Genomic DNA, 16,127 nt, shown 5'->3' on the forward strand with positions numbered 1-16,127 from the left:
AGGCTAGATTACGCATTTATATGCTTGGCACCAGACTCCTGAAACAGATACTCTGTTCCAGGTTCTGTTCAGGGAAGAGGTTGCCAGAGGAAGCATTTTCAAGGATGTTCTCAATGCCACTTCAGAAAAGTGCAGCATCCTCAACCGGCTCCACCGGATAAGTGTTCCATGACTGCTCGGAATTTGAGAACCGTTCAAGGTGATTTTGAGAATCATGTGCCAGAAGCAGAAGACATACATGGTGGATGCCTCCAATTTCCAACTGGCTGGTCATGCCAGCAATCAAGCCGTCCTTGACTGTTTCTACTTCAATCAAAGCCCCAGTGAATTCGATTAAAAGCCCCAATATCATCGCCAAGCCTGTCCTCTTCAGCTCCTTGGACCCATGGCAGTCCTCAGAGCCTTTACGGTTCTCTTTTCCATTTGACCTACTGTAAAGGAGAGGTGTATCAGCTGCACCTGGTTTGCATCCTGGACAACTTTCCACATCTGAACATCCAAGCCCAGCAAATTCAACGCGAGCTCGGTTGTGCCAATATCAAAGATGTCGGCGACCTATTCAGCTTCCCGCGGCCACCGTGCTGACGACCGGAATGCGTAAGAATGATGTGCACGTGCATCGTTTGACGCCGAGGTTCCTGATAATGATCTTACTCAATTCCTCTCACTGTCGCCGATTGGCGGGTCTGCGGCGCGCTGGATTGTGGGACGGCTCTGAGCGCTGACGCGACTTCGGAGGACTCCGCCTGACGACGTGGAGCCAATGGCGCCCAAAGGCAGTAGCAAGCAGCAGTCGGAAGAGGATTTGCTGCTGCAGGACTTCAGCAGAAATGTCTCGGCCAAATCATCGGCGCTCTTCTACGGGAATGCGTTCATTGTGTCGGCCATCCCCATCTGTGAGTACCCCGAGGGGAGGGCGCGGGCTGCACGTCTCCCGGGGACGCCGCTTCTCTGGCATGGGTGATGTGGCTGCCGGGACATCAAATTAAGAACAAGAGCAGGAGTAGGCCATTTAGCCCTCAAACATCCAACATAATCTCGGTTAATCTGCATCAGGCCTCCTCTCTTCTGCGCCAGTTCCGCACAATTCACTGATCGATCTACTTAGCGGTATTTAAATTTCCGATCATCTCTCCTGCACCACCCTCTGGGGCAAAGAATTCCAGAGATTCTTTCCCCCCCCCCACCCCCCTCAAAAGTTCCGATGTACATCCGTTTTAAATGATCACTCCCCAATTCTGTAACATATACCCTCATCTGAGATTCACCCACTGGTGGAAACATCACATCTGACATTGAATACGATCACCCCTCATTTTTCTGAACTCCAGAAAATATAGATCTAACTTACTCTGCCAGTCATGATTGGCAATCATTTCATTTCAAGACCAGCAAATCTTATTTGCACTGTTTCCAGTGCCAATCTATCCTTTCATATTTAAGGGGATCAATACTGTGCACTTTATGCAGCTGTGGCCTAGTACAATTGTAGAAAAAAATGATCAATTCCAAACCTTTTACAAAAGATGTGAATATGCCATTTGCAATTGTAACCATGTGCTGCATTATTACGTGCATCCAGGAGAGTTTTTTTTGAAGTAGCATGGATATGGCCCGACCTAGATCCCCCTGTATTTGCACTTCTGCAATCTTTCTTCGTTTAGTCAACTTTTAATTTCCTCCAAGTACAATGTTCTCTCACACATTAAACTCCATTTGCCAAGTTTTAGCTCATTCACTCAATTTCTTGTTTTCCATTACTTTGTTTAAAAAATACCTTGGCCTTCTTGACAGTAAATTTTACGTTTATTACATACCATTTCGATTTAGACTGTCAGGTATCTTTGTGACGTTGTCAGTCTGGCTATTTGTCAAGATATTGAACAATATAGATAAATAGTATTGGGGAGAACAAACAACTGGTCTTATAGCATACACGGGCACAGAAGGGCCTATTCTTGTTAATAGGAATGAAATCACAAGAAAGGGCTGAGTGGAAGCACAGGAAGTCAAACATTGCAGAGGGTTAGAAGAGATCAGTTCTGTCATGTGAATTTTAGCAAAAAATTGCATTTCTTGCTAAGATTTTAAATGTACAAGATAAATAAACCATAGAACAGTACATACCACATTCTGTCAAACCTGATGTCCAAATCAAACTAAAAGTTTGCTGCTTGATATCTCTGTCAAGTTCATGTTTATCCAGAAGCCTTTTAAATGCTACTAACCCTGGCAGCCTATTCCAGGCACCTATCAGCCTATGTAAAATACTTAGCCCAAATATTGCCCTTAAACTTCCTCCCATCATTGTAGTGGACATGTCAGAATTTTTCCCCAGGGCTTTAGTGTGGTCCTGCCTTGCAGCAAAATTCTGTCATGTCCACCATGTCAATGCTTCTCAATTTTATACACCTCTACCAGGTCACCCCTCAGCCTCCAGAGAAAGCAATGCAAGTTTGATCAATCTCTCCCCATACTCTAAACCAGGTAACATCTTGGTAAATCTCTTCATACCCTTTCCATTGCGTCAACATCCTTTCTGCAATGGGGTTACTAGAATCACATGCAGTATTCCAAATACAGATGAACCAGTTTTATATATTTGCAAAATGACCTCCTTTTATACTCAATGCCCCACCCTATCTCCTTGCATTGCCACTTTCAATAATTATGATCCTAAATCCTTAGATCCAACTGAAAATCAATACCCAAGATTAACTGTAGATGTTTCTCTTTCATTTGTCCTCCCAAAGTGCCACAGCTCACATTTTTCCAGATTAAACTAGCTGCTGTTTCTCTGCCCATATCTGTAATTGATCCAAATCCCATTGTCTTTAATAACCCTCTACACGGTCCACAACTCCATCAATTAACTCCACCTACTTTTTTCATCCAAATCATTTATATATTTCACAAACAAGGATCCAATACCATTCACTGCCGGTCATCACTGGTCACTGACCTGCAGCCCAAATAACCGCCTTCTACCACTACCCTTGGCCTTCTATGGGTCAACCAGTTCCATATTCAAACTATCAACTCACCGTAGACCATGTTTATCCTTGTCCATAAGGATCTTGAAAGTTAAGGAAGAATGATAACTATTCCCAAAATATTCTCCAACTGAAACTCCGATCACCTGGCTGGGTTAATTATGTAATACCAATATGACCTCCTTCCTGGTCAGGCCATATCCATGCTACTTCAAAAAAAAACTCTCCTGGATGCACCTAACAAATTCTGCCCCATCAAAGCCTTTGACACCAAGAATGTCCAGTCAACAGTGGGGAAATTAAAGTTCCCCACTACAACAACCCTGTAGCTTTTGCTACTTTCCATAATTTGTCTACATTACTATTTTTTGACCACCTGATGGCAATTGAGAAACCTGTGATATAGCTCAGAGTAATTGCTTCTTTCCTGTTTCTGATCTCCACCCACACTGCCTCAGTCGTGGAGCCCACCATCATGTCCTCCATTTGACACCCTCCCAGATTAGGAATGCCTCACCAAACCCATCCCTCTTGCAGCCATGTCTTTGTAACAGTCATAATATCATAACTTCAAGACCCAATCCAGGCTCTAAATTCATTTTATCCACAGTGTGCCTTGCATTAAAATAAACACACATCAGCCCCTCAGTTTTGCTGTAACCATTTATTCCCATCCTTCCTTTCAGGCTTGCTTGCTTGCTCTAGCATCTGTCATCTCCTCAATTCCTCCACTTACTGCCCTGCTGTTCAGGTTCCCAACCCCTATAACTCTAGTTTAAAACCTTTCCAACAGCACTAGTGAACCTTCCTGTGAGGATGTTGGTCTCCCTCCAGTCAGGTATAACCCATCCCTCTTGTACAGGTCCCACTTACCTTGCAAGAGAGCCTAATGATGCAAACATTCAAATACCTCCCACCTGCACCAGCTCCTTAGCCACAAATTAATCTGCACTATCTTGTTTATTTCTTAACTACCATGAGGCATGGATGGTAATCCCAAGATTACAAACTTGGCTTTTTTTTTTAAACTTAATACCCAACTACCTGAACTCATTCTTCAGGACTCCATTTCCCTTCCTCCTTGTGTTATTGATACTAATATGGATCTTAACCAGTGATTGCTCTCCCTCCCCTTTCAGAACATTCTGCACCCACTCAGACATCTTGGCCCCTGCCACCAGGGAGACAACACACTCTTTTGGAGTCTCTCTTGCAGTTACAAAAACATCCATCTGTGTCCCTGACCATGGAGTATCCTACCACCATCATTCTACCTTACTTTTCCCTGTGGAGTCTCAGAGCCAGTTGTGGTGATATTGATCTGGCCACAGCTGGTACTCTCTGATAGATCATTTCCCTCCCTACCCCACCACACACCTGTATCCAAAAGCATTATACTTGTTACTGAAGGGACTAGCCACATGGAAACTCTACTTTCTGCCTTCTCCCAGTGGTTCCCCCAAATGCCTGTACCTTGGGTGTCATCACATCTTTATTGAGTTTTCTATAGCCTTCTCTGCTTCAGATGATCCAGAGTTTATTCAACTCCAGCTGTAATTCCTTGTCATTTATTGAGGAGCTGCAGTTGAATGCACTTCTAGGGACACCAGAAATCACCCTATTGCCCCACATCCTGCAGGAGCAGCATATTTCTGCCCTGTCTGGCATCCCCACTGCACTAATTTAAGATACACTGTCTGAAAGAACTTACCTGAACCTGCCTCGCCAACACTGGCATGTAATTAAGTCTCAGCATTTCCCCTCAATCACTGCCACTCCCAAAATTACTGCTCTGTTCTTCCTACTCCCCTTTTATTAGCTAATGTACCTCCAAAGAGCCAATCACAATTCAGCTTCTTAAAGCACTGGTTTAGCTGCTCAATGGACTCTTTTTAAAGGTTCTCAGAGCAAAAATATTTGGTATTTGCTTGTGCTGGTTTCTGATTTTCAATATTTAATTATGTCAATGTTCATTTTTAGAACAATATGTGTTGTGCTTTAATCTGACATTTCAGTTTGAAATTACAGCTAGAGCACATTGGATTTTAAAAGAATATTTGGTTATCAAGAAACTAATCTGTAATTTTTAGCTAATTCTTACTATAATCTAATTAAAGTCTAAAATTAACTAATATCTATACTGAAGGGGTTTTGGTCCAAACCTCAACTATTTCTTGCTTTCCACAGATCCTGTCTGATTCACTTTGTTCCTCCAGAACTTTGTGCGTTGCTCCAGTTTTCCAGCATTTGCAGATTTCTTGTTAACCAACATCTATACTAATCTGAGGCAAATTAACCTGTAATACAACTGTCTTAGAAACTTTGGGTTGCAGATAGTTCGAAGAACCCTTTCATGACCCAACGGTGTCCAAGAGAACAGTGTTTTAAAAAAGTTCCCTTAATCAAAGGGGGGTTATTAAAGATAATTTCTGTGGCCCAGTACTGGTCTGGTCCCAAAGGTGCCAGACTAGAGAGATTGAACCTGGAGTTCTTACAGATTACCAGTACAAAAAAAAATCAACTTCCCTTTTCATTGTTCTCGCAGAAGCCACTTGGAGAAAACAATATCACAGATTTTTTTTCAAAGAATTTCATTAGGAGTAATTCATAGAAATTCATAATTTAAACAATTTTCTGAAGAATATAAGTAAATGTGCTATTTCCCTTTCCTTCATATTGTGGGTGTGAGTGAATGGAGATCAGTGAAGTTTTTATTTTGGTATTTGGATGAAGAAATGATCAAAATGTCATTGTCAATAAATACCTCTATAAATTTTACTCTTTCTTGTACCCTTGGAGCAAAGAAATTAAGATAAAGTTCTCAGGTTTCATACTTCTGATACCAAAATATTTTGAATATTTATTCCAAGATCATGAAAAATTGAAAATGTCCATATTTTTGGAGTATTTTCCATGAAAATAAACTGAGGCAAAATTCATATTTTAAAATTTCTATATATTTTAATGAAGGAGAGTTGATTTTTTAAATCTAGTGTTTTGATGTCACTGCTATAAGTCAATGTCTGCTGATGTGCATTCTTAATTGTAAAATTAATCTTTTCTGAACTTGTTCTTTTAGGGCTCTATTGGAGAATCTGGCACATGGATCTCATCCAATCTGCAGTTCTGTACTGTGTAATGACTCTTGTTAGCACCTATCTTGTGGCATTTGCCTACAAAAATGTAAAGTTTGTCCTGAAACACAAGTAAGTAAATTCCAGAGAGCTATTATTTACACAATTTTATCCAGGATATGTTCAACATTATTAGCTGAGGTTTGTGTGTCTAGGGTGGCGCAGAAGAGAGAAGATGCAGTTTCCAAGGAGGTCACACGGAAACTCTCAGAGGCTGACAACAGGAAGATGTCTCGCAAAGAAAAGGATGAAAGGTATTTTAAATTGTGCATTTTTTAATAGTATATGCATATTTTACAAACCAGGCACCCCCCTCCCACGCATTATATGCATGTGCACACTATATGAGAATATTTTTACATTTTGAAAGAAAGTGTACAATTTGTAGCTGGCATGGGAAAGTTCAACCGGCAATTTATAGTGAGCATGGGAATGTTATAGTGAGCATGATAATGTAATCGCAGCAATGAAAGAACGCGCACAATTTACAGTGGGTATGGGAAATTTTGATTTTGGAAATATCTCTTTGTACTGAATGCCATGTATTCCCATAAACAGGACATTTTGGCTTGGGCACTGCAACTTATCAATGTTAATTGCCCAGACCTGTTCCCTGAGGGAAGAGATCAACATATCAAGTGACTCTGATTTGAGACAACATTAGATTTAAAATACTGCTTAACTCTGAAGTCTATCTTTAATCTGTTTAATTGATTCCTCTCCAAAGCTTGTTAATGTGTTGTAGCAGAATATCATCTATATAATAGGCAATTGACTCCTCTGGGGGAAATTGATTGTGTATTAATTGCAGGAGATTAATTGTGGCAGATACTGGTATGTCTCATGTCCCAAATAAATGCAAATGTATTTTGTCAGTCAGAATTTAGAATACTACACCTGCGGGGAATATGTGTGTGCATGTTGTACAAAAATATTTTTACATAATTTATGATTTTATTTACATTATTTGTGTGCTTGTGTTATATGAGTGAAAATATGAATGATCAAATGTAAAGTTGCATAGGTTAATATGTAGATTGAATACAGTAAAACCCTTGGTATCCCGTACCTATGGGGAATGATAGTTGCTGGATAAATGAATTTTCCAGTTGCTTGAGATTGCATGTTGTATGGATTGTCAAACTAATGGCGAGATTGCCAATTTTAAACCTGTATTTTTACATATTTCTGCATTTTTTTTTGCCAGTTGCGTGAGGCTCCCGGTTGCTTGAATTCCAGATAACAGGAGCTTTGTATAAGTGTATTAGCTTTTGATTATAACATCACATATTATTTTTTTATTTACTTTTGAAGCAAACTGCAACTCGGGAGCTGCATGCTGTGTTTGTTCTTGGAAGTGGATGAATCTCATTATTGATATAATTCTCGTATTTTATTAACTTTCTTAGCAAAATTTTAAAATAAATAATCAGATTTTTCCCTAAATTGCATGTGGTGCTTTGTATTTTTTTCAAAGATAATATCCTAAGCATCACCATTTTGATTCTAAATAGGATTCAGTGATGAAGTTACCATTTTAGCAGTACATGATTCTGCAAATGGCCAACAATCTGAAAACATTAAAGAACAACAGTAATTTTTCTTCTTTTGCCTCATCTGGTTACATCAGTTCTTTATAGCTCCTGCTGTCATAGAAAATATAGCATTAAGTAATAGTTTTGATGGAGTCCATTTTAATTAGCTGTTTTATGTGGATTGTTGAAAGTTTTCTTTGGCTTTCCTAATTTTGAATCCAATCTAATTTTGCAGAATGATGATAAATGAAGTTTGTATTTTTATCTTGATTTCGAGAGTATATTATTGCATTTTCTAAAATAGCAAAATCCCCTAGTTATCTATAAAAATGTTGGAAAAGTTGAAAAGCTTGACATTTCCACTTACTGAGCTTTAGTAAATGAAACTTCACTTACAAACAGGTGGATACTAACAGTCATTGAGAGTCTAATGGAATGCGGAAAATGAACGTGGAACCAGGAAGAACAGGAACTAATACAACCACTACCTTTGCCTAAAGCCAAGCCACTCATCTTATGTTCTCCATTAAGCATTTTCAGAAATAGCTCAGTTTTTACTTTTCACTCTGGCTGAAAATATCAGAGTGGAAAAGTAAAAGTTAAGCTTAAAAGTTGAAATTCACCAATTCAACAAACTTGAAATCCAAAAATGGGCTGTAATGGGTCTTCCCATTACAATGTTAGAATTATTCTTAATACCTTTTAAAACAAAGAAACCTTTCCTCTCAAAGTAAGCATGCACACTAATGTTTTTAAGTTGCTTTTACTCCAGAAAGACATGGAGGAACTACTCACATTAACCATCTGAGACTCTCGTATTCACGAAACTATTTATTTGTATGTATGAATCCTTGTCTTGCATGTGTTTTATTTGTCTGTACATGGGTTATGTCAGGTTTGCATTGAGGATCGAGTACACTGTTTCATTGGGTTGTAATTGTGCAGTTAGATGACAATAAACTTGGTAAATGCTTATTTCTCTTTTTCTTCTTTCTTCCCACACAATAGAATTCTGTGGAAGAAGAATGAAGTGGCTGACTATGAAGCTACAACCTTTTCAATCTTTTACAATAATACTTTGTTTCTGGTTATGGTGATCATTGCTTCATTCTTTATACTGAAGAATTTCAATCCAACAGTGTATCCTTTTTAATAGTGATTTAACAATTTGCATTTTTGAATCATCAATAAACTAAGGCTTAGATCAAGAGATAAGATTGAAATAAATTGTTATCAAGTAATCGAGTTGTGGCAAACATATCCTGGATAAAATTGTGCAAAATGAATAATTGTCCAATAATTTGGTATCAAACAGGACTTTGACCTTTAGGGAATGTTGTCACTTGATACCCATTCTAAGGTACCATGAATGATAGAACTCAATTTGTCCATGATACCAATCATTGTCTCCCTTTGTCACCCAAACTGCTGACCACTAAATTTCCTTTCCTAATTCATTGTTCACTGTTAGCAATTATTTCTTTGTTGCTCCTTATTTTCCAGTGTGCCATCATTATTCCTTGATCCTTTCCATTTTTTTTAATCCCATCTCTAATCTTACTTCCCAAATAGCTCGTAAAATCAAGTTACTATCCTTACTGCATGAACAAAATAACTTCAGCTCAGAAGTCACATTATATACACTGATTCTTCTCCAAACTCAGTTATAGCTTTTACAGCTAGCAAAGCCTGCCCCCTGCTTTTACTGCATCACCTGTTAAACATCCTTCCTTACTGCCATCTTTACTGATGACGATGGCAATCTTTTTTGTGCTATGAACCTTGAAGAGAATTTTTTTCTATGTTTTCCACCTGAAGTCCAGCATTTGCTTAATTCATGCCACTGAGACAGAAGATGTATGTAGAGGGCCAATAATTTGGTTTTTCACCAAAAAAGGTGGTGATTCAGGCAAGGAGCCAATCAGGTCTGCAAGATTTGAATTATATGTTTTTGTGTCGTGTTTATTTTCCTTAACTATAATCATAGGAACTACATCCTATCCATCTGTGCTTCATCAGGGATGATTGCTTTACTTTCCACAGGCTCAAAGTAATTTACATTGGCTGAGTGAGCTGATGTTCAGATTTGAATGGTCTTGCATTCTGAAAGAGGAGATCATTTAGATTTTCAGTCTGCAAAATTGAGATTCAACACCGTTGAGATAATTAAAGTTCTATGAACCTGCATTTTTAAAATTTCATGCGATCATATGTGGATGTACTGTAATAAAGCTCCATTTTGCAACTTCCGTATATGCTGTCATGTAGGACGACTCTGTAAAGTTCGACCCTGGAATTTGTACAAGACAAATTAAATCTGGCACTTACTGCTGACCAGTAGATGCTGTTAAAAGCAAATCATCATTTAAAGGTTTAAATGTTATTTGGATATTTTAAAATAAATCAGTCAGCTGTAACAGGCTGTTTAAAGCCTATTCAGAGTCATTGGCAATTGGACCAGACATATGGATCCTGTGGTGGAGCACCGAGACTTCGCTGATGACTAACAGGGCATACGTGAAATTGATCGGAGCCCAGCAGGAAGATGGCCATCAAGGTAGGAATTTTAGACCCGGGGTATAGGACAACCCAATTTTTTTTGGTGAAATTTTTGTTTCGGGGTTGTCCTATACAACGGCATATACTGTAGTTGTTAGTTGCAGGCTTATTACTACCGAGTTTTATAGCACGTATTTTTGTTTTCTCAAACAAACACAGTTTGGATTTATTAGCATTTTAGTAGATATGCAAAAGTGAATCTGATGAACTTATTATGTCAAGTCCAAGGACTGGAGTGGAACCAGGCATACTCTTTATCCACAAATAGCTAGACTCATTCCTTTTACAGGTTTCAATTCATGCCAAGAATAGTCAAACTACTGAAAATCTGTAGATATGACAAAATTGCCATTACTTGATCCTGACATCCCTTTGTTCTATTATAGTTTATAATGTAGGCATAATTTCATGGGATCAAAATTGTCGGAGGGATTTCTGAATGAGTACTGCACTTCAATGCACCTTTTATGATGCCTTGATGCAATGGTTCTCAACCTTTTTCCACTTACATACCACTTTAAGTATTCCCTATGCCATAGGTGCTCTGTGATTAGTAAGGGATTGCTTAAGGTGGTATGTGGGTGGAAAGAAAAGTTTGAAAAAAAGTTTTAATTCAACCTAATTGACTCATTATGTGCACAGTTTCATAACTCCAAAGGAAATGGGCCAATGGCAATTTTTCTCAAGCAAAATATTTCAGTAAAAATTGGGTCTAGAGCAGTGATTCTCAACCTTCCCTTCCCACTCACCACCTTAAGCAATCCCTTACTAATCACAGAGCACCGATGGCGTAGGGATTACTTAAAGTGGTTTGGGAGTGGAAAGAAGAAGGTTGAGAACCACTGCCTTGATGCTTTGCAATTCTATATTTATGAAAGCAGGAAAATTACCATTCTTGCAAAATGGATACTTGAGGAATCTAGTGGTCAGAAAAAAAGTTGTGAATATTTACAGAAATTAATGACAGACTTGGTACTATAATTATTACAGGGATATGTAAATGTCAAGCTGAAAGAAGCCATTATTTTGCTGTATCTAAAAGGTTGAAGTAAATAACCTCTAAATTGATGGGAAAGAAATTAAAAGTTTTAAGACCAAGCAAGAAACATTAATTATTGTATTGAAATGTACAGATAATAAAAGCCAAATGAAGAAAAGGTATACAAGAACATAGTGGATACATGAGATTAGGACTATTACTTATTGAGAGAGTGTATACCAACATGGATGAACTGAATCAAACGGCTTTAGGTAGGTACAGTCTGTCATTATTGAAGGTATTTTGACTAAGTTTCTACAAATAACAATCTAATTAAAATATTTGCTGAGAATTTGTGATTTCTTTCCCCCTCCCTGGAGTGAAGCATAGTATGACCAGTTCTGAATTGTATTGCCTCTCTTGGAAAATGTGACTGATCACAGCTCATTCTGGTGACTTTGTCTTGATTTCATTCCTTGTGGGGGGTGCTTCCTTTGGAGCTCAGCAAGGAAATGTGAAGAACATTCTATTGAATATAACTATCATTGGGGGGCTCCAGAAACATTCACTTTTCATTCACACATACCCCTCCCCCCACCACAAAGAAAAAAAAATCTTGGTAGTTTTCTACTTGTACAGAAGGGTAGATTGTACTTAAGGTAATCAGCCTGCACAGTTGCAAATAACATGCTTTAAGGATCATCCTGGATACTTCTCTTGGCCTTACCATTGATCCGAACAGGCCACAAATGGCAACTAAACATTAATCGGCAAAGTCAAATCTGATGATTTTTGTAAACATTTAAAAACTGTTGAAATGGATTGAAACACATTAGCGTCATATATTTTGAAATTTAGTATAGTATTTATTCAGTAGTGACTCAAGTGGTGGGGGGAGGGGAGAGGTACATTGAACAGTGGAAAGTGCAATGTACAGTATTTTTCTAGAACTGCTCTTTAGTTAATGTTATTGGCAACAGCTGTATACATACATGAACATGTTCCAATATCTTTGTGTTGCTACTTGTCTCGTGTTGTCTGAGCCTTGCAACCAACGTAACCACATATGAAAGTGGACGGGATTATGGAGATGAAGAAAAGTTACACTGGGCTTGTCCCCAAGTTTGTACAGTATACAATTAAAAGTTATGAAACAAAGTTTTCCAAAGGACCATTAAAAAAGTTCTTTCTTGAACCCAATATGTAATAAAGTCACTTGTGGAACACAATTACTTCAATGAGTGACAAAAATAGTTCAATATTGTTTTATTTGTCTGAACTGGATGCAGGTCATGCACAAATAATAACACATTCCAACAAAATTTACTTCCACAATGTCTGTAAACCATTGAACAAAATAAAAATGGAGCATTTATTCCTGAGTTGATGCACCCTTAAGAATACAGGCAGTAGCTACAGGCGCATAGTGTAACATAAATTAAAGCCCAAGAATATGTAATATCTAACAACTCTCAGCAATCCAAATAGATTGCAATTATAATCTCTACTAATTAATCCTGGATTTCCCAATTATACTCCAATAAATTATAAAAGAAACATGAAAGCATTATATGACAATCACAATTAGCTGATAGTACATCTGTACCTAATCAAGCTTTAAAATTTGTATGCACAAGAAATAATCAGTTACAAGTCATTTCGTCATCATCAAAATACAGATAATAAACTTTAAAAGACATCTGTTGATTCGCCAGAATCCACAGTACTCAGATATTTGTTTCAACACACTGATCTTCATCCCCAAATTAAACCAATTTGTTTCACATTTAATTAGAATTGCCACTTTTCCAGGTTTTTAGTCATGTGTCTTGCGTATTCTGTGTTGGTGAATATAACATGGACTTCATTGCAAGTTTCACAGATTCGTTTAAGTATGTGAATGAGGGGTGTTATTTGCTCTTGATCCTGTCCAACCATTCAGTTCTATCATGGCTGATTTACATCTTCAGATATAGATGACATTATACTTTGACTAGACATTTTCAAGTTGACTGCAGATAAAAGTGCCTCGCGTCTCTAAAGACTGTATAGAGACAGAATCAAGACTGAATGCTTAGCTCTAATTTTAAAGAACTTTTGTAGCATTGTACCTGCTCAGGGTCAAATATACTTCCCGAGATGCAGTGCCAAAACTGAACCCAGCTTGGTCTGTGTTAGACCATTTACAACTGCTTCACCTTTTTTGTACTTCCTCTCACCTCAAAGGACTTCAAGTACATTCTCTATCTCCTTACTTCGCAATTTTTTTTTAATGACTAGTATACATGTTCCTCACATTTGCCTTTCTTGGATCCATTGTATGTAACTTGGTACTTGCACCATTTAAGTAACATTAACTTTCTGGCTCACAACTTTGCAGTTATATTGTGTTTCCTAACAGTTCCTCTGGCAAATATAGTAATAATCTTCCTTTGTTCAAATGTGACACATGATAAAGCTCAAGACCCCAGTTCAGTGTCATCGTCAGTCAATATACATCTGTTCTTTTCCTTCTCACTCTCTCCCCCCATTTGAATGAAAATATCAAAAAATACATTTGTGAAACAGATTTGTGTAACAGGATTTGTGGAGCTTCCTTAAATACATTTTCATTCTGAACAAGATATCCATCAGTTCTTTTGAGAAATTCCATTCTGTTTATCGTGAGTGAGTACAATATAGTTACAGTCCAAATTAAACTATGACTATTGCAGATGGTATCTAATCGAGAACAAGTTAAAACAAGCATTTGTTTTCAGCATATTTTACAGTGTGAAATAAGGTATGCAAATCCATCACTGAGTGTCAATTGATGTAAGCACACCAGGTGTCTTCGAAGAAAATCATAAAAATTTCAGCTAAAAGCAAGCCATCAAATGTAAATGATTGGCAATATGCGGATAAGGTTTAGATGGGAGGATAAAAAAAAACTTGAATTCTCTACTAAATTAATAATTCACAAGCCATGAATTTTGCACGATGTAATTTTTTTCATAATGCAAAGAGATAAGTAGATTTCAGTTTTGCTGAATAAAAAACTTTTTCAGGTACCACCTTTATAACCTAGAAATGTGCTTCTGGATAAGAGCACACACTCTCATTGCATGGGCATGCACCTGTGGGAATTCAGCACAAACAACTTTAGATTCACGTTAACCAGACAGTGGTTCAGCAAGTAAAGAGTACCACTTTCATCATGCAACCCAGTCAGTATCATGCTTCTTTAAGTTAAGATCTGTAATCCTTCTTGCTATAAGGCTTGTTGCCAAGTATATGATCAATCTCAGTCACAGTCTGCGCTGTCATCTTTGAGAGCACCTGAGGTGAAACATTTTCCAAACATTACAATAAAATACTGAGGAAAAAACCCATGGAAAGTAAATAATTTTACTTTGAGAAACACTACGGTCAAGAAAAAAATCTTGGAATTTATTAAAGCCCTTTCACAGTGCAAAAACACTCCAAAGTGCCAAACTGTGAGGTAGAGAAAAATGTTGATGGTTGGTTAAAACGTCAGCCAGGAATCGACAAGAACACAAAGGTAATGCCATGGACACTTCACTGGTCTGACAAGGCCTTGCTGCTGTCTCAATTGAGTGGCATGCCTGATGTAACTTAGGCAAGGTCCTGGATAAAACACATGTGAATTTCAACTTGATTTGCCAAGGAAGCATCAAATAGTTTTTATATAAAACTAGATGAATCTAGCTACCAAGACACGAGTTTCACAGAATTGGTGTATTGATCGTACATATTTATTATTGGTTGTATACTAGTTTTGATTACACTGAATTGATGCAGTTAATTTTGTGTAATATACACCACATTTGATATGAACATTTACATTAAACGATGCCTCAAAGCAGGGATAATGGAATGCAGGGCATGACATTTCTTTTTTACCCGCCAATTCAGATGGTGAAATCCTGTGGCTGAGATTCATAAACTCATTGGGATGAGGCAATAATCTCAAGGGGCCTACAGCAAATTGTTCAATGGGAAAGAGCAGAAGCTTTTGAAATGAAAAGGAGTAATGGTTTGCAGTAGGGAAAAATATCGTGCATCTAGAACCACTAGAGGCTTGAATCATCGCATGGAGTGACCGCAATAGGATGTTAAATCTGCATACAAAGATAAAAAATACTTTGTACGGTGGAAATAACGTCGAGTTAAATCTATTTCAATGCCAGGAAAGGCATGGAATTATGACATTTTGGCCATCGGTGGCACAAGGGGCAGGATTAGCAGCTCAATGTTCCAGGGTACTGTTTTGGATGTGATAGAGAGGGAGTGATGAAAGGGGGTAGAGTGGCATTGCTAGTCAAGGAAAATGCCGCGCAGAACAGACTAGTGAGCTCATTTACTGAGGCTAAACATGTGGAACTGAAGAATGACAAAGGGATGACCAGATTAATGGGATATTTTACACCACCCAATAGTCGGTGGGAATTGGAGGAGCAAACTTGTAGAGAGAAAGAATACCATTGCAAGAAATATAAGATTGTTGATAGGAGGTGATTTTTAACTTCCCATATATTGACTGGAACTCCCATTATGTAAAAGGACTGGATGAGTTAGAATTTGTCCAATGTGTTCAGGAAAATTTCCTTGATCAGTGTATAGAAGATGCAACTACAGAGAGTGCACTACTGGATCTATTAGAGAATAAGGCAGAGCAGGTGACAGAAATGTGTGTGAATCTAGTGGTTATAATGCCATTAATTTCAAGATAATTATGAAAAAGGATAGGTTTGGCCCTTAGGTTGAGATGGAAAATTGAAGAAATGACTATTTTGATGGTATTAAAAAGGATCTAGCAAGTGGGTTGGGACAAGTAGTCTTCTGACAAAGGTGTGGTTAGTATCTAGGAGATATCCAAAAGCGAAATTATTGGAGTACCAAGTTTATATGTTCTTTTCAGAACTAA

At 37.9% G+C, this 16,127-nt stretch overlaps 2 protein-coding genes across 2 annotated transcripts in view; one reads left to right on the top strand and one right to left on the bottom strand.

Annotated features, from left to right (window-relative positions):
• Positions 1-709: 709 nt before the first annotated feature.
• On the top strand, positions 710-10,002 carry ssr3 (signal sequence receptor, gamma). The gene is made up of 5 exons (XM_069896889.1): positions 710-896; positions 6,073-6,199; positions 6,283-6,381; positions 8,671-8,802; positions 9,650-10,002. Exons 1-5 carry the CDS (start codon positions 764-766, stop codon positions 9,714-9,716), a joined length of 558 nt encoding a protein of 185 aa, XP_069752990.1. The 5' UTR covers positions 710-763; the 3' UTR covers positions 9,717-10,002.
• A 2,456-nt stretch (positions 10,003-12,458) lies between these two features.
• kcnab1a (potassium voltage-gated channel subfamily A regulatory beta subunit 1a) overlaps positions 12,459-16,127 on the bottom strand; it is a 149,462-nt gene continuing 145,793 nt past the window's right edge. Inside the window, exon 14 of the mRNA XM_069896888.1 lies at positions 12,459-14,518. Coding sequence (XP_069752989.1) covers positions 14,429-14,518 — 90 coding nt within the window. The 3' untranslated portion in view covers positions 12,459-14,428. The remainder of the gene's footprint in view (positions 14,519-16,127) is intronic.

Source organism: Narcine bancroftii, chromosome 9 (genome assembly GCF_036971445.1).
Source record: "Narcine bancroftii isolate sNarBan1 chromosome 9, sNarBan1.hap1, whole genome shotgun sequence".
NCBI classification, from domain to species: Eukaryota; Metazoa; Chordata; class Chondrichthyes; order Torpediniformes; family Narcinidae; genus Narcine; species Narcine bancroftii.